Source organism: Barbus barbus (genome assembly GCF_936440315.1).
Source record: "Barbus barbus genome assembly, chromosome: 30".
Lineage (NCBI taxonomy): Eukaryota > Metazoa > Chordata > Actinopteri > Cypriniformes > Cyprinidae > Barbus > Barbus barbus.
This window is the reverse complement of record NC_136758.1, coordinates 20,878,738-20,897,257: the sequence shown is the minus strand read 5'-3', so window position 1 is coordinate 20,897,257 and position 18,520 is coordinate 20,878,738. Positions and strand designations below refer to the sequence as shown.

The 18,520-nt window shown below is 38.6% G+C and overlaps 1 protein-coding gene across 1 annotated transcript; it reads right to left on the bottom strand.

The window, feature by feature from the left end:
• Positions 1 to 12,467: 12,467 nt before the first annotated feature.
• On the bottom strand, positions 12,468 to 17,854 carry LOC306849942 (leucine-rich repeat transmembrane protein FLRT2-like). Its single transcript, XM_079385332.1, has 2 exons — positions 17,376 to 17,854; positions 12,468 to 15,034 (listed from the first exon to the last, which is right to left on the bottom strand). The coding sequence occupies exon 2, from the start codon at positions 14,601 to 14,603 to the stop codon at positions 12,615 to 12,617; it is 1,989 nt and encodes a 662-aa protein (XP_079241458.1). The 5' UTR covers positions 14,604 to 15,034; positions 17,376 to 17,854; the 3' UTR covers positions 12,468 to 12,614.
• Between the last annotated feature and the right edge of the window lie 666 nt (positions 17,855 to 18,520).

Below are 18,520 nucleotides of genomic sequence, written 5' to 3'. Positions count from 1 at the left end.
TAGATTGTGTTTTCATTTCCTGTGCGACCTCCAGGGTACGTCTCTCTTTCTTTCCTTTTATGGTTTATGCCCCCCGCCACTTATTCACGTGGGGAACGTTGCTCCAGTTTTACCCGCAGATCTCGCCAGAAGTGTTGCTTCTTTTCCAAGCGAGAACTATATATGTTTGGATTTGATCACAAGCTTTGATCGAATATTCCGTTTTATTTAGACCTTTGGAAACAAACAAAACTGATTTTTGAGCTTTTTATATTGAGAACATATGTCTGTGTGGGTCCAATGAAGTTCTTTGTTTTTTCTTTTTCGTTTTTTTTCTCCACCCTCTTGGTTTAAACAGGCTTATCACTGTCAGCTGTAGATGACTCATCCTATCTGTTCTGTTCAGACACGTGCCTGTTCTATACACGGCAATCATTTCTCACAAAATCAAACACAGCTGCACAAAGCCCAGATAAGACGAGTGGCCAAAAAGTGTCACACAGGCAAATGTTCCACATGAAACAAAGCCTTAACTGCCCTTTATTCTGTGCTGATGTGCTAGCCAAAGATGATTCTGAATGTAGTGTCTGGCAGCAGTTTACTTGGATTAGGAATTTTCATTTTTGAATAATAAATCCATTTGTAACCTTGACAATTTGTTTAAGATTAAACCGTGATAGTAAACCCACAAATTATTTCGTGAAATTCTGTCATCATTTACTCAATCTTGTGTCATCCCAAACCTATATGACTTATTTTCTTCTATGGAAGTTATGCATATTTTGAAAAATGTATTTTTGTACATAAGTCAGTTGTTGCTTTAAAACCCCATTGATTTCCAATGTATGGTCTGAAATATTCTTCAGAAAATCATAATTTTGTGATCCACAGAATAAAGAAAGGCATACAGAGGAATGATATGAGGGTGACTGTTTTATTATTATTATTATGATTATTATTATTATGGTTCAAATAGTTCAATACTTATTAAATAGTTCAAAATGATAGTAAATACATTTGTTAATGTATGTAAAAAAATGATTTTGAATAAATATTGTTCTTTTGAAGTTTCTATTCATCAAGGAATCTTGTGTCCACGAAAATGTATCCACAAAAATATTAAACAGCACAACTGTTTTCAGCACTGTCAACGCTGATAGTAAAAAATGTTTCTACAGCATAACAGAGTGATTTGGTGAAAAGGTCATGTGAAACTGAAATACAGGCTTAATTTTATATATATATATATATATATATATATATATAGGCTATGTAGTGCTGGGCAACTATTTAAAAATTTTAATCGCGATTACTCACATGATTTATATACACTATATAGTATATACAGAGGGAGAGAAAATTTACTTTTGAATGGTGGTGTACTTTTTGTGGTAGACCTTCAGGGCGGATGTTGATTGTAGTGGATTAGTTTATTTCCTAGTTTTCTATAACCCCCGGGGAGAGACAACAAACCTCACCTCCCACCCAAACAAACCCCAGAGGGGCCGGTCAGCTACCACACACAACACCAGCAATTTACTGCTTAACGTATCCTGACACAGGCGAGGAGTTCCTGAGGAAAGCAAACTGCATTACACAAACGAGGTGTTTTGGAGCAATCCACTTCAAATGTATTTGCAGACTAACCACAGTGGAATTCATAATATCACATCCGTCGCTGTCAAGCCCAGGATACATGATAAACAAACATCTAGCTAGAAAACATCGACTATAATGTTAGATGTGCACAAACACAAAATGCGTGCACCCTTACTTATAAAAGACAGGTTTTTTTTTAGATATATTTTAAGGCTCAGATAAACTATTGCTTACCTGACATCTATTTTTCATCCTGAATGAAAGCTACAATCTAAAACAGGGAGTGTAAAATCTGTCCAACTCATCATCTGATTGTCCCAACTGGAGCTCAAAATGAAAAAAAGCTCAGGATTTATAGTCTACGCTGAAATAACATTTATTTTGTGTAATGAATCCATCTGAATTTGTCTGTGAAATTGCACTCTGAGTTTGCCGAGATGAGGAACTGGCACTACTCTAAAACACAACATTTTTTTTAGCAGTGTGACAAGCTGCATATGCATTTTAAAATCACACAGCTGAGCTCAGATGTAGCTGCTCTTCTGTTTCTGAAGGCCCTGTAAGCGGTAATCCGATTGGGAAGATTACACAAACATATTTCTCAACCTTTCATTTGAAGCAAACGCACACAGCTGAGCACTGCATCGCTGTCTAGAAAATACTGTGATATTTTGTTCGCTCGTAACATCTAATATTTTCTCTGAAACAATTAATGGAAGGTCAGCTTAGTATTAGAATTGCTCTTTTTGTTACCCAGAGCCACATCCACAAACATGAGCTGTGTGCTCATGCACCTTGACTCTTAATGCAACTAATTGTATTATCTGTGGTATTTTTCCCTGCTGTCCACAACGAGAACAGAGCTTCTGAAAAGTTTTTTTGTTGTTGATGTACACACACACACACACACACACACACACATATATATATATATATATATATATATATATATATATATATATATATTTATTTGCTTTTGTACAAAAAAATACTTTTGTTACTGTGTTGGGTTAGCATCCGATAGCATACCCCCCCCAAAAGGCTGCAAAGGCTCTGCACACAAATATTTTATTTCACATATAAATATTATTAATATGTAATGTGTAGCACAGACATGGTTAATTTAATTCTTTGGGGTATTTGTTCTTTAGTTTTTGCTCCATACGCACCAATGATTACTGAATGTTGTAACTGATTGTTACTATTTGCTTCAAGACTGGCCGCAGTGGACAGACAACAGTTGTGGACTTGTCTGTGATCAACTAATCATGAGCTTTGATTGCATTTGATTTGCTTGCTCTCTCTCTCTCTGAATCAAGTTCTGTTTTCCTCTAGCCTTCCTTTCTCCCTCACTTTACATTTCAGTCACACTTCCTCACTTTAATCCTTCCCAAGCAGTTTGGGTGCTGAGTTTCAATCAATCCCTATTATTTAGATTAATCCCCAGCTTTCTTAATTCAGTATAGTTGTGGTTTAAAATTGTGGGTTTAAAGCTATCCTTGAATCCATTTGAAGTGGTGTATATTTCAGCTTCAGTGTACTCAACAGCTCATGTTATTGGTGACTCTCCTAAGGAAATGGGTTGTTGAGTCACAACAATTTGAGTCACTCACACTGAGAGAGCAGTTAAAAATACTACAGACCAAAATAACATTGGTTCAACTAATGGAAGATAATCCATTTATTTATATACATTCAGTTATGTTTCTGTACTAGTGGTACAGAAATTACACACTGCACCAGTTATGTCATCAAATTGATTCATCAAAGGGTTTGACTGTTTAACATGGTCCAGTTGGCCCTTCTTAATAACATGGCATCAGTTATTTTCATGATTGATCATAGTATTACATTCGGAAATGTTGGGACGTTTTTTAAAATTTGAATAAAATGAAAACTAAAAGAATTTCAAATCACATGAGCCAATATTGTATTCACAATAGAACATAGATAATATAACAAATGTTTAAACTGAGAAATTTTGCAATTCTATGCACAAAATGAGCTCATTTCAAATTTGATGCCTGCTACAGGTCTTAAAATAGTTAGGACGGGGGCATGTTTACCATGGTGTAGCATCTCCTCTTCTTTTCAAAACAGTTTGAAGATGTCTGGGCATCAAGGTTATGAGTTTCTGGAGTTTTGGGGTTGGAATTTGGTCCCATTCTTGCCTGATATAGGTTTCCAGCTGCTGAAGAGTTTGTGGTCGTCTTTGACGTATTTTTCATTTAATGATGCGCCAAATGTTCTTTATAGGTGAAAGATCTGGACTGCAGGCAGGCCAATTCAGCACCCGGACTCTTCTACTACGAAGCCATGCTGTTGTAATAGCTGCAGTATGTGGTTTTACATTGTCCTGCTGAAATATACAAAGCCTTCCCTGAAATAGACGTCATCTGGAGGGGAGCATATGTTACTCTAAAACCTTTATATACCTTTCAGCATTCATAGTGCCTTCCAAAACATGCAAGCTGCCCATACCGTATGCACGTATCACCCCATACCTTCAGAGATGCTGGCTTTTGAACTGAACGCTGATAACACGCTGGAAGGTCTCCCTCCTCTTTAGCCTGTAAGTCCGTTGTTCTTCCAACAACAATGTCAAATTAGGACTCGTCTGACCATAGAACACTTTTCCACTTTGAAACAGTCCATTTTAAATGAGCCTTGGCCCACAGGACACAACAGCGCTTCTGGACCATGTTCACATATGGCTTCCTTTTTGCATGATAGAGCTTTAGTTTAATCTGCAGATGGCACAGCAGATTGTGTTTACCGACAGTGCTTTGTGGAAGTATTCCTGGGCCCATTTAGTAATGTCAATGACAGAATCATGCCGATGAGTGATGCAGTGTCGTCTGAGGGCCCGAAGACCACGGGCATCCAACAAAGGTCTTCTACCTTGTCCCTTACGCACAGAGATTCCTCCAGTTTTTTTTTTTTTGATGATGTTATGCACTATAGATGATGAGATTTGCAAAGCCTTTGCAATTTGACATTGAGGAATGTTGTTTTTAAAGTATTCCACAATCTTTTTACGTACTCTTTCACAGATTGGAGAGCCTCTGCCCATCTTTACTTCTGAGAGACTCTGCCTATCTAAGACATCCCTTTTATAGCTAATCATGTTACAGACCTGATGTCAATTAGCTTAATTAGTTGCTAGATGTTCTCCCGGCTGAATCGTTCAAAATTTCTTGCTTTTTCAGCCCTTTGTTGCCCCCGTGCCAACTTTTTTGAGACCTGTAGCAGGCATCAAATTTGAAATGAGCTCATTTAGTGGATAAAAATTTTAAATTTCTCTGTATAAACATTTTTTTATGTTCTCTATGTTCTATTGTGAATAAAATATTGGCTCATGTGATTTGAAAATCTTTTAGTTTTCATTTTATTCAAATTTAAAAAACGGCCCAACATTTCCAGAATTTGAGTTGTGAAGAAGAGATGCAAAAGTACATTTTTATCTGGCACAAGCTGACATTGTTTACAAAATCCTTAATATGATGAAATCTCAAAACATGGAAACATGGCAACCATTCACTTTAGTGGGGAAATTTTGTGTTGAAACTCTGTGTATTTGAGTTTTCATAAGAAATAGAGTGTCTGTCCTCAAAGGAGTAACTGTAATAACATGGATAGGGGCCAGTGGGCAGGGAAAGGAGATCTCAGGGTCAGGGAGGTGTTGGTTTGTGGGAATGTTGCCTTGGAGCTTCTCAGTATCTTCATTTGACACTGATTTGATTCAGATTACTTCTTGGATGTTGCCTTATGGGTTTCTCATTAAGCATTAGCATTGACAGAATTGGGCAGTCGTTGCAGATCAGTAGAGGCAGGAAAGCTTAGTAATAAAAAAGCAATCTGCCTTTGCGATATCAGGTCATAGAAAGTGAAAAAGAAGGAAATTATTCGTTTAGAGATAGCATAGCATTTCTTTTGGTCCTGGTGATATAGAAATGATAATATGACATTATTAGAATAATTTTGTGCAGCCTTTATTTGCCAACATTAGAGTCATATTTTATATTATTTAGCTTAGATTATTATTTAGATGAATTATTTAGTTTTATATATATATATATATATATTGGTTATTAGTTTTATATATTTGTATTTTTGTTTATTTACTGTAATATATGATACTGAAAGCTTTATATCTGAAAAATAAAAAATATATAACAATATATGAATAATATTTTAACAATAATATTAAATGTAATTTTTATTAAAAATTAATAAAAGCTGTATAAACTGATTTAAATCATATTACTCATCGCCTTGTTTATAGTTAGTCACTCTCAGTTAATTTATTTCATAAAAATATTCACACAAATAGTTGTTTTCTCCTTAATTCCTGTATGCCTCTGCTTGTTTAAATGCTGCATTTGTACTGACATTTCAAGAGGTCTTGGCATTACAGACTCAAGATTGCACAGACTGCACACTTCTAAACTATATCCAAAAATATAAGGCAGTAGCTTATGCAGTGATAACCAGAGAAGACACCATAGTCACATTTTTCTACTACAGGAAACATAATCGAACATCTTTCAATAGATTTTTGCTACTGCCCTGGGGAAGATGAATAAGATAATTATACGTGAGCTCTGGGCAAATGGATGAACACATCCTACTACTTCTAGACTGCCTGCAGTTCTATTGTAGACACAATGCACCCCATCAGCTTTCATTGCTTGATTATTGTGTTCAGGCAAGAATTTGTAACATAAATTGTTGGAAAGATTTTTGTGTCTAATATTTGCCTCGCAAGCCAGTTAGAGGGAAATGTAATTATTGATAATTGCACAAGGACATAGTGCCTTTTTTCTCCACCGCTGCCCTTAAAAATTGAAATACGAGAATGATAGTGCACACAAGTTCATGCATGAGCTATACATTCATGCATGTTTGAGTTCATACAGCAGGTCATACAGGCGAAAGAGGCCCATCATCAGTATCCCCAGCAATAACATGGCAGATAAGTATCAGATCAATCAGAAATATGTCATTTTCTTGCATATCTATCAAACATTCATCCAGGTGATGCTCTGCCTGCAGGCAACTATGCAACCCTGTTGCATAATTTAGTTGGTGCTCTTAGACATCATTATTTGTAACTCAGATTCTGAAAGATCGAGAACGTCCAACAAATTCTCCTTTGATTTGGTCATTATGTCATATGTGGTATGTCATTTCCATAGCAAACCTAACAGCAGTTCTTTTTCACATTTTATGATGCATTATTAATGTTTTAATATGTAACCACAGTTGACTGGAGCTCACAGTTAACTTGTTATTAGTCTGGATTATGCAGTAAATACCAGTTCATTCCATTTACATTGGCTCTTAAACAAAAGCTTAATCCTTTAAATAATTGTAAATTCAATTTTACACAACCAAATCCTGGTGTTATTTGAAATGTCCACTATGCAAAACAATAAATTGCTTGATTCGGGCTCAAGAAGACAAGTGAAGGGAAAACTGTATTGAAACCATCTCACCGTTGTTAATTTATTGTTTTGTAAATGCTGAAAGCTCTTAAAGACTCTTAAAATCCCTGTGGGGTTTTAATGCCTTGCTTTTTGAGTTTTACTGTTTTAATATTATGCTTGGATTATGCTTAAATAATAAATATAAATGTACACTGAAAAAAAATTATGAACGCAACACTTTTTGCCCCCATTTTTCATGAGCTGAACTCAAAGATCTTAGACTTTTTCTATGTACACAAAAGGCCTATTTCTCTCAAATATTGTTCACAAATCTGTCTAAATCTGTTTTAGTGAGCACTTCTCCTTTGCCGAGATAATCCATCCACCTCACATGTGTGGCATATCAAGATGCTGATTAGACAGAATGTTTATTGCACAGGTGAGCCTTAGGCTGGCCACAATAAAAGGCTACTCTAAAATATGCACTTTTACTGTATTGGGGGGGGGGTCCATTTTCCTCACGCAGTGCAACACATCTCCTTCGCATAGAGTTGATCAGGTTGTCCACTCCTCTTCAATGGCTGTGCGAAGTTGCTGGATATTGTCAGGAACTGGAACACGCTGTCGTATACGCCAATCCAGAGCATCCAAAACATGCTCAATGGGTGACATGTCCGGTGAGTATGCTGGCCATGCAAGAACTGGGATGTTTTCAGCTTCCAGGAATTGCGTACAGATCCTTGCAACATGAGGTGATGGTCGTGGATGAATGGCACAACAATGGGCCTCAGGATCTCGTCATATCTCTATGCATTCAAAATGCCATCAATAAAATGCACCTGTGTTCGTTGTCCATAACATATGCCTGTCCATACCATAACCCCACCGCCACCATGGGCCACTCGATCCACGACGTTGACATCAGCAAACCGTTCACCCACACGACGCCATACACGCTGTCTGCCATCTGCCCTGTACAGTGAAAACCGGGATTCATCCGTGAAGAGGACACCTCTCCAAAGTGCCAGACGCCATCGAGTGTGAGCATTTGCCCACTCAAGTCGGTCACGACGACAAACTGCAGTCAGGTCGAGACCCCAATGAGGATGACTAGCATGCAGATGAGCTTCCCTGGGACGGTTTCTGATCGTTTGTGCATGAAGATGCTGGATGTGGAGGTCCTGGGCTGGTGTGGTTACACGTGGTCTGCAGTTGTGAGGCCGGTTGGATGTACTGCCAAACTCTCTGGAACATTAAATTCACGGGCAACAGCTCTGGTGGACATTCCTGCAGTCAGCATGCCAATTGCACGCTCCCTCAAAACTTGCGACATCTGTGGCATTGTGCTCTGTGATAAAACTGCACATTTTAGAGTGGCCTTTTATTGTGGCCAGCCTACGGCACACCTGTGCAATAATCATGCTATCTAATCAGCATCTTGATATGCCACACCTGTGAGGTGGATTGATTATCTCGGCAAAGAAGTGCTCACTAACACAGATTTGGACAGATTTGTGAACAATATTTAAGCGAAATAGGCCTTTTGTATACATAGAAAAAGTCTTCATCTCATGAAAAATAAGTGTTGCATTTATAATTTTGTTCAGTGTAAATTCATTAATACTTATTATTTAATAAATGCTTGTTCATTGCTAATGATACCTAATCCTTGGAATCTAATTGTCTTTTTTTAAGAATCCACTTCCTTTAATGATTTATACCACTATTCCATGTAGAGTATGTGTTCGAATATAGCTTCCTCCATTATTAGAGGCAAACAATGAATTTCATGACCCCCTGTGAATCAGATGTAATGATCAGAGGTCTAACTCAGGAAACCAGCAATCATGGCAATAAGTGTGAAACCTGTCAATCTTAGCACATCTTGCTGTTGAAGTCTGGCCTGTTGTTATGAACACTTATTTTTAACTTTTCTTGTTATCCACAAGCTGTACTGCAGAAGTATGACACTACTCAAAGTCGTGGTGGCTTGTGAAGCAGATAGGAAATATTTATGGACTGGATTTTGTTTCCTCAAGCTCTTTTGATGCTGCACAGCTTTGCACAATAGGGTAGGTGGGTAATTTGTTCAGCTGACTTGGTTTCTACTATCAGCTCGCGTTACGCTGTGTTTATTCAATTCATTCCTACACACCCAACTGTTTCTTCACCTTAGGGTGCAGCTCAAGCCCATTGTGACAGATCAGGTCCGCTAGAACCCTCCGGCATGCTGAAATTAATATCCCAGGCTGCCACCCACGTCCGTCTGCCATCACAGCATCCCTCAATCCATGTCCATCTTGGAGAAATCACGTTGGTAAATGACCTCCAATAACACCAGAGGTCATAAACTTATTAAGGAATATTCTAGATTCAATACAAATTAAGCTCAATTGACAACATTTGTGGCGTAATGTTGTTTACCACAAAAAAACAAAAAAAAAAACAAGATCCAGGCTATTTTTTTACGAATTTAAATGTAGAAATGTGAGACACTGAAAAGTAGAATAAATAAATAATACACAAGTATTATTATTATTATTATTATTTTCATAATTTTTACATACTTTTTAGGGTTTTGCCATTATGTTTTTGTTTACATCTTGTGTGGGTATACTTTGATAGAAGAATTTTTGCTGATGTTGTTGTAATCCACACTATGCCCCTGTCAAATCATCTTAACCAGGAATGCCTATAGAAGGTGTAAGTTTTTCCATTAGAGAAAATTTACAAAAAATAAAAATAAATAATAAAAAACACCAGCCTGCAGTGAAGAGAATGGCATTCTGATATGGGCGTATGGACACTGGCAATAATAATGGAATTGCTGTATGAATTGATTGTAATGAAGCGTGCAGTCAGATGGTTCTCTCCAATATTTGTTTATGATTACAAATGGGTGCTGCTCTGAACCCAGCGTCTGAACTCATAAAGCAGTGCGGCGCTCCTGGCCTTTCTCTGGGTCTCTGCGGTGGGACAGCGAGAGGTAAAGAATGATGGTTTATTATCTAGCTCATTTAGAGTTGACCACACAGCTGGAGGGCCCAGATGTACCGATTTAATGGCTAATTACTGTCTCGCACACACACTGCCTGATGGGAGTGAAAGGTCATGCTGAGGAGCTCCGGGTGTGAGTTTATTGTGTTATTTATGCATGTAAATTATTAGCCACAAAATTGCACTACTCAGATACTGTGAAGCCAAACTAATGATGCAATCCATCAAAAAAAATAACCAAGTTCTATCCATATATGATGTAATTGTAGACCCTTTTAGTGAGAAAGAAAAATAGAATGATATTTGATTATCCATGAATATCTAGGTAAAGATTGTTTCAATATGCGTGCTTGATATTTTTTTTTTTAGGTAACACTGTATGATGAGCTTCATTTTGTTAACTATTTTAATTGCACGCCTCTCTGGAATACTTTGGTCCATTGCAGTATTCATGGGTACGATATTTCCAAATATTTACTATGGCAACTCTGTAACCAAAAACGGTGCTTTCACATCTGTCAAACTCACTATCTGCAGTCTCACTATGGCTTGCTTTGTACAAACACAAGTACTAGCTTCAAGTGTCTCGGTTATTGATTGTAGTGTAAAATACCTCAGATGACTTCAGCATTAATATTACTGTAATATTGTCGTTTGTCTTGTTGCTAACATTATTTTGTATATTGTAACAGACTTTTTTTTTACTTGCTCAAAGCTTTAGGAAAATATACATTGCAAATTATATAATAATAAAAACAAATTACTCTAGGTATGACAAACGATCAATGAACAATACTTTTGACATTTCAAGTTGTATGAATTTACATTTAATAAATAACATTAACTATGAACATATTTACAAAAAACAATTTATCCTTCATTGAATAAATTTTATAAATTCCTGTTTATTGTTAGTTCATGATAATTAATACATTAACGTATGTTAATGAATTTAACCTGCTACCAATGTTGTAAACAAATGTAGACATGTTTTAGAACATTGGTGATCTTTCACACGCATCAACGTTTGATCAAGGAGCCAAGCAGTATGTGAGTTATGAGTACTTGTAAATCGCTTCATGCATACATATCATAAATGTTATAAGCACTTTAGCCATGATATAAAGAGACAGAACGGCATGTATCACAGTTCATGGAGAAGGGTTTGGATGTGGGAAGCGGGTCAGATCAGGCGAAGAATTGTTGTAAAACTGGTCAGTGGTGGTATTAACTCTAGAGCCTTGTTTATTGCTGTGCTATGGCTCATTGACACCTGCTCAGAGCTCTGAGAAGATCTCATTTCAAAGCCATAATAATGCTGCAATCTTCACTTGCTGCTGGGAAGTGTACTGGGTGTGCGGCTAAGACAGGGAAACAAATAACAAACTCACAAACTCTACCTAACTGTGTTATGTTAATTTGAGGAAAAGGTCAAAATATTTGTAGGGCGCATGTGAATTTCAAAGGACATATTTAAATGTATTTTTAGTTCTGATTGGTAAAACCATAATTCCAGCTTTTAACAATTAAGTTCAAGTTTTTTAGAATGCAGGCACATGTATTTCCTAGCAAGCACAGAATGTTCTCTTAAGGTTGTGCATGGTTCTCATTTGGTTATTTTTTTTAGAACCAATTCCTAATGTTCCAAGAATATACATTTTAGGTGTTTAACTGTAAACTAACAAGGAAACCAGCCTTTAAAAACCTTAAGCTAGGTTAAGTTATTTTCCATTGAATTAAATGTGTAAAACAAAGAGCAGATCCCTAAAACCTGTCAATTAAAGTGGACCTGTAACCTGATGACTTAACTGTATTCATAACAATCTTCTAACTAAAATGAATGCAGCACCCAAGAAAATACCAGAAATGTAGCCTCCTCTAGCATGAATGCAATTCTTATGCATTCATATGCAATGTTGAATACTGCACTACATACTGTTTAGATATTCTATGGTGAAGATATTTTGCTCATCGAAGCAGATCTTCTGCAGTGTTAGAAAGCAGTTAGGACATTTTATGTCTCTGTACAGGAGGACAGTGAAGGAAATCAGCCCTGATGCTGAATTTCACAATATACTTCTAGTCCTGCATCAACCAAGGTTTGTTTTCAGCTGTTTGGCAGGAACTATCTGCGTTCAGTCCTTGTGAACTGAGCTGTTAAGTAAAGATGTTAGATGCTGGATCAAAGAGTATAGCTTGAGGTTTCAAATTAATAGTGGAGATGAGAACAGACGCCACCTTGTGGTGCTGATGAGAACTGTTCACTGTTCCTCACTCCTCTTTAAACAAACACACACGCCGTCCTTCCATTCCTTGCTTCATTTCCTACTTTTACAAATATATAGTGTAAACGAACAGGGCACTTGACATTGATTTGTGCTTAAAGATTGCTGATTACTAAGATTCACTTACTATATTGTCATGAGCTTGGATTGTAGTAATACAACATAGAAACTAAATATTCATAAATCATTTTAGTTTTACTAAGCGATAAAAAAGGAAGGCGATATTGTTCAGAATATAAATTACATATTATACAGTCTGTCTTTTGAAATACAGTGCGTTTAAGAGTCAGATCTAAATACAAAGGACATTATCTGTTTAAAATCATCATTTATGGCATGTCTCAGAGTCTGGAACACTGTTTTTGCAGTATGCTGTGCTATTGTTTCTCCTTTGAGAGTCTCTGAATCCAACACCCCCATTAGGGGTGAAAATCGGCTGAATGCGAAAGTCCCCCTTGAGCAGCTGCTCGTTATTCAAAGAAACTATCTGAAAGCTAGTTTCAGTCATTTCTAGAATAGAGTTATCCTTTTTAGTCCCCGCTTCGCAGTAGTCATCTTTTCTTCTGCCCTGACTGTATTTCCATTTTGAAGACTCTGACCTTCCCTTCTTGTGCATGTGCCAGCAGAATATGCTCAACAGAACCACCAGGACCACAAGCACCGCCCCGCCAATCAGTCCAGCCAGCAGGAAAGGCGAGCTGGGGTCCTGCTGGGTCGCCTGTTCGGGCCCAGTGGCGTTATCTCCGGAGTGAAAGGAAGCAGACTTTGTCGTCACCTCTGAGCAAATTGTATCGTCTCCCGGGTGGTAATTATTGAACGCGTCCAGTGGATCCACGCAAATACGATAGGTGGACTTGGGCTCCAGGGTCATCAGTGTGATTCCCTCACGTTCACCCTGCACAAGCGACTCCTGCATGGGGCCGGTTATCAAACTGTGACCCAGCTTGACCCAGGTCACCTTATAGGCCGTGACGGTGAACGTCGACACCCAGCTTACCTGAATGCACGAACCGTTTAGCACCACAAAGGAAACTCGCAGCGATTCCTGCATCGGTCCGACTGGGTCACTCGTCCTCTGCTCCCCCTCTTTGCCTGCAGTCGGCGGTGGAAGTGTCAGACGTGGAAGGTTGGGTGTAGGCTGGGAGTGTGCGGGTGTGAAAGCCGTTTGAGTGGCTGACTCAGCGGTGGAGGAAGAGAGCAGTGTGGGCTGTGGGACTGTGGCGGTGCTGTTAGGACACTGGATGAGCTCCAGGGTTAGCTCTCTGATTACCATGCTACGTACCCTCTCTGGTTTCTGGCACATGAAGCCACGGACATTGAGGGTAGCTGGCAGGGACTTTAACCACTGTATGACCCATTTAATGTTGCAGTCACAGAGCCAAAGGTTGTTTCGAACAGTGAGCTGTCTCAGACCATGGAGGCCGTCAAAGACCCCCTGTGTGAGAGACTGCAGCTGGTTGTTTGAAATATCCAGTCTCTCCAAGCGATGGAGGCCGCGAAAGGCCGTCAAAGGAATCTCATTCATCTGATTATCCTGCAAGTTTAGCTTGACTAGAAACTCGGCCGGCAGATTAGGAGGAGGAACAGTGAGGGAGTTACGCGCCAACGACAAGGTTTTGAGATTAACGAGGGTCTGGAGAGCCCCGGGGGCGATGCCCTCATCCATGAGCAAGTTCCCATCCAGGAGGAGGAGCTCGAGGCCCGTCACGTTTTCGAACGCGTCCTCTGCTATAAATGCAATTCGATTCTCGTCCAGCCGCAGCTCTCTCAGCTCCTCGGGCAACCCGATGGGGACACTGCTCAGGTGGTTCTTGGTAAGGAAAAGGGTCTTGAGACTGATGGCCTCCCTGAAGGCCCCCTCCTCCACACCCACGGTGGAGATGGAATTGTCATCCAGATAGAGCTCCTCCAGGCGTAGCAGCTGCGCCAGGGCAGCCCGGGACACCGTCTGAATGTTATTCTCCTGCAGGTGGAGCACCCGCACATTTTTGGGAAGATTGACAGGGAATTCGTCAAGCTGGTTGCCATAGAGATACACCGTCTCCACAGAGGCAACGTTGTGCATTTCCAGAGGAAATCCAGCATTGTTGATTTGATTGTTGTGGAGGTAGAGGGTCTTATAACCTTCTCCTAGCCCCAGAGGCACTGACGTTAGACTCCTCTCATTGCAGTAAACAAAAGTCCTGTCACACCGGCACTCCTCCGGACAGGTTGTGGCCCAGGAGAAATGCATGTGAAGGCCCAGAAGTATTGGTATCCATGGGCTGATCAAAGTAGGCAGGTCTTTATTCCACATTCGGATCTGTACCTCCATTTTGTAAAACTTTGCAAACTTTCTGACAGCAACAACAGTGCACGTAATTAAAAAGGGTGAATTTTTTTTTTTTTAAATCCACCACACTGGAGTTCTTAGGGGATCTCGAAGCTCGCCTCGGTGGATAGTATGCGATGTTGAAGTCGCTGGGTAATCCTCCTGTAATTGCCTGTCCTAAGCTCCCCAACACAAGAGCAATAGTCTCATTTACTCGTGCGACTCCCTCTCATCCCTCCGTCCATGCTTGGGCTGAAAATGATAGCAGAGCTCATCACATTGTCACTCTGAGTTTAGGGAGGGATGATTTCAAAGTGTGAGGGCCGGAGCAGCAAGTATGGAGGACTCATCGAAGACGACCTCCTCTCTCGTCACAGCTGGACGATACTCGTAAGGCACGACCTTCCTCACAAGTAGCATTTTGAGCCACTTACCTATTTTAACAGAAAATAAAAATAGATGAGAGATGTTATTTCAGTGTCAAAACTATCTGCATGTTTTTATTTCCGAAACGTTTTTACAGGAAAATATGCGCCTGTGTATCAAAACATGTGGTTTTAATATCATCCGTGTGAAATAAGTTTACTACAGTGGTCCTTAGCATTCATTGAAACATAAGCAATGCTAATCCACTTGAATTGAATCTACAGTGATTTTACCATACCGAACCCCCTTACCTGTGGCAAAATTATTATAACAGATTCAAGTGGAGTATTGCAACAGCTCTACAATGAAAGACATTTCAATCTTTATTGTTCAATAACAATAAGTTATTCTACTAGGAGAACTATTCTGCTTCTAAGTATCTAATATATTGCATTATCTTCACTGTAGGCTGTTTACGGTTGCCAAGTAACATGGCAACTTACTGCATTAATAATAACAATGAATGTGTAAACATGGCACATTCAATCATAATTTATAGTTTGTCTGCTTTTATAAAACGGATTTAAATTAAATTAACATATTAAGAAAAAGAGAAAGAAATAGAAAAAAGAAAGACAGAGAAGCAAGCAATAAAGCAGGACACTGCTCCACACTTGCTCTCCGTGAGGAGAGAGTGGTGACTGGCGACATCAGCATCTCTGAGCTCTCAGACTTGTAAAGGGCACTGAGGTGTTTAATCTGTCAAATGCCACGATGATGGACAGGTCTGTTCTCCAATGCTCTGTCACAGAGTTCTCCTCTCAGTAATAATGATTCTGAACCTGGGGACAGTGAGAATTGCTCTATTAAATCAGTGAAGGGTGCATGAGTTTGAACACGGCTCTGTCCATGATGCAGAACATATTATGATATAGTCAATAAGACAATGGTATCTCTCTGAATCCTCTCATGAGATGCATCTGCCATTTTAGCAGCTGTCTCCTTCATGCACAGACTTTGGACAGATCAATTATGGATTGGATCATTGGACATTTTACATGGTAGAGAATAAAGGTTACAAGTTATGTAATCATGTCAGGTTACAAGATGAAATGAATGTCAGCCTGATGGCTTGAATATTGCTATTGGATGGGAAGATTTCACTAATACATTTTGTTGTAGCCATTTTGAACATAAATGCATCTTAATATCCCAGTCTTCATCGAGGCCTTACGTCTCCTCATCTATTCCTCACCATCTATTAACTGTCTGTAGTTTGTGTACTCTAGTTTGTAGTATTGTTCTATATTGCTTTCACACTATATTTAGTGTTTATTGCATTGTCTAGACTATCTCATGTAGATTGCATCTCTGTTTCCACTGGCCTTGCTGTATAAGAATATTCTATTCTATTCTATTCTATTAAAAAAATAGTGCTTTCATAGTCTGTTGCTGTATATCTCAGCAGAGGAAAAATTATCTTACAGGATTTCTTGCTTTCTTATATTATTCTATATTTTGATTTAACAAACCAATGTCCAATATAATAGTGGAGGCCATTTGTTTACTCCAACCTTTACTTTCTAGTTGGCTACATTGATCCAGGATTTCAACTATCGTTATACAATGGTGTTCAGGTTTTGTTCACTGAATTACTCTTAGAAAACGCCTCAAGTGCAGACAGATGATTTGAACAGTGGTGTGGTTATACACACATGGAAGTGCTTGACATCTTGCTGCTATAAACACACTTATGAAATGTTCTGCTTTACCTCTTTCTCTCCCTATTTGTGAGAGAATTTGTGTTCTCTATAAATTCTATTATAGAATTATATTTAATTTGACTGTATTTTTTTTCTTTTGGAAGTGAAAGTATGAATATGAATGTATGTGCTCTGATGGCGTATTGGGTTTGTGTAGGTAACTGTGAGGCTGACCTTTATCAATGCATATTAGTGATGGTTTATATTGAGGCCAATTTTGTTAACTTAAATTTATCATTTGGCTTTCCATTTTTCCACCTTTTTTTAAAAAATGCTCTATTATAAGGCAGATTTTAGTAGTCAGTGTAGACAGATATATTAATATTAACAGAGTAAATGACATACAGTACAGTCATGAACTGCAAAATATAGCTACAGGCACCAAATGCCATCCCGTAAATATTGACCAAATGCCATGCCTAAAATACTCCGTAAATGTATCGGCATTTTTTTCGTGTTGCTGTTGTTTTTAACCTACTTATAAGAGAATTGATCAAATGTAATTTAGGAGTCCCGGATATAACGGCTGTTATACAAGAAGTTTCTCACAAGAGCGCAATTAATTAAATATGGAAATTAATTTGGAAACAGTAACAGTTCCGTTTGTCTTTACTCTCTATGCGCTGTTTTTTCTTTTAGTCCTCACCTTTTCTGAAGAGGCTTCGACCCATCTTCGACCCATTTTAAAGTCTTCTAGTCTCTTCTCCGATATGAGTTCTCAGAATAAACATCCCCCAGATAAACTAAAATATAATTCCAGAACCCCAACAGAGTCAGCCTGACGATCCTTTAGTCCGGATGGTCTAAAAAGCATAATTTTGTCGAGCATTTGATCCTGGGGAGGATTTCGAGTGTCTGCGCATCATGATGCGCCCGAGAGCCTCTGCTTCAATCCCGCTGATGCGCTCCCGAGTTCCGCGCTTCCTTCACCAAATGCCCGGAGCGCGCTGGACTCCACACACTCTTCCACGCTCTCTCTCTCTCACACACATACACACTCCTCTCACTGTCTCACAACCAAAGATGTTAGACTTCTTCTTGATTCAGGTCCGATTTCTCTACCATAATTGGTTGCATCTGATTGTTTTATTCCAAATGCACTGCGCTCGTTTCCCTTTGGAACCTATGGGAGGAATTGCAGTAATGAATTCATTTGATAGCGCTCTCTCTCTCTCTCTTTCTCTCCCTCTCTCTCTCACTCTGCCATTTTATTTTCTGTTGTGCTCTCAATGGATTTAGAGGTTGCGCTGTACAGCAATACATTTTAGTTTTTGTATTTATTTTATTATATTTAATTATTTATGGAATACTCTAGGGATGCACTATGACCGACCGATAAGCCATAGTGTGGTTATAAAAAGTTATAAAGTTATTATTAAAAATCTATTCGCATAGTTTTCTAACCACAGTGTTTTTGCAGCGTTGAGCATTGCAACCAATCACAGACGATGCACAGGCCATGCAATTGCACCAACCAATCGGAGGCGAGTTGCAACGGCTCCATTGTAAGCCTAATTAGTAGTAGCATGATCAGTAAAGGCCACTATTATTATTGTATCAGATTATTAAATAATCTATTACAAAAAAAAAGTATTTACAAAAAGATGATGAAATAATGTATTTTGTCATAATCATGCAGCCTTATTTTCTATAGATTTCTTATTAATAAATTGAGAATGGAGATGTGATTTTTACCAATTTTGTTTAGCACCTTTTTGAACGTCAGAGTAGGCTGTTCTCCTTTTCTATCTCACCTTGATTGTTTATACAGACGCAAAGCTGTGTTTCTTG

Coding starts and splice junctions, on each gene's coding strand:
- LOC306849942 (XM_079385332.1), bottom strand. CDS start 14,603: ATGGAGGTACAGATCCGAATGTGGAATAAAGACCTGCCTACTTTGATC.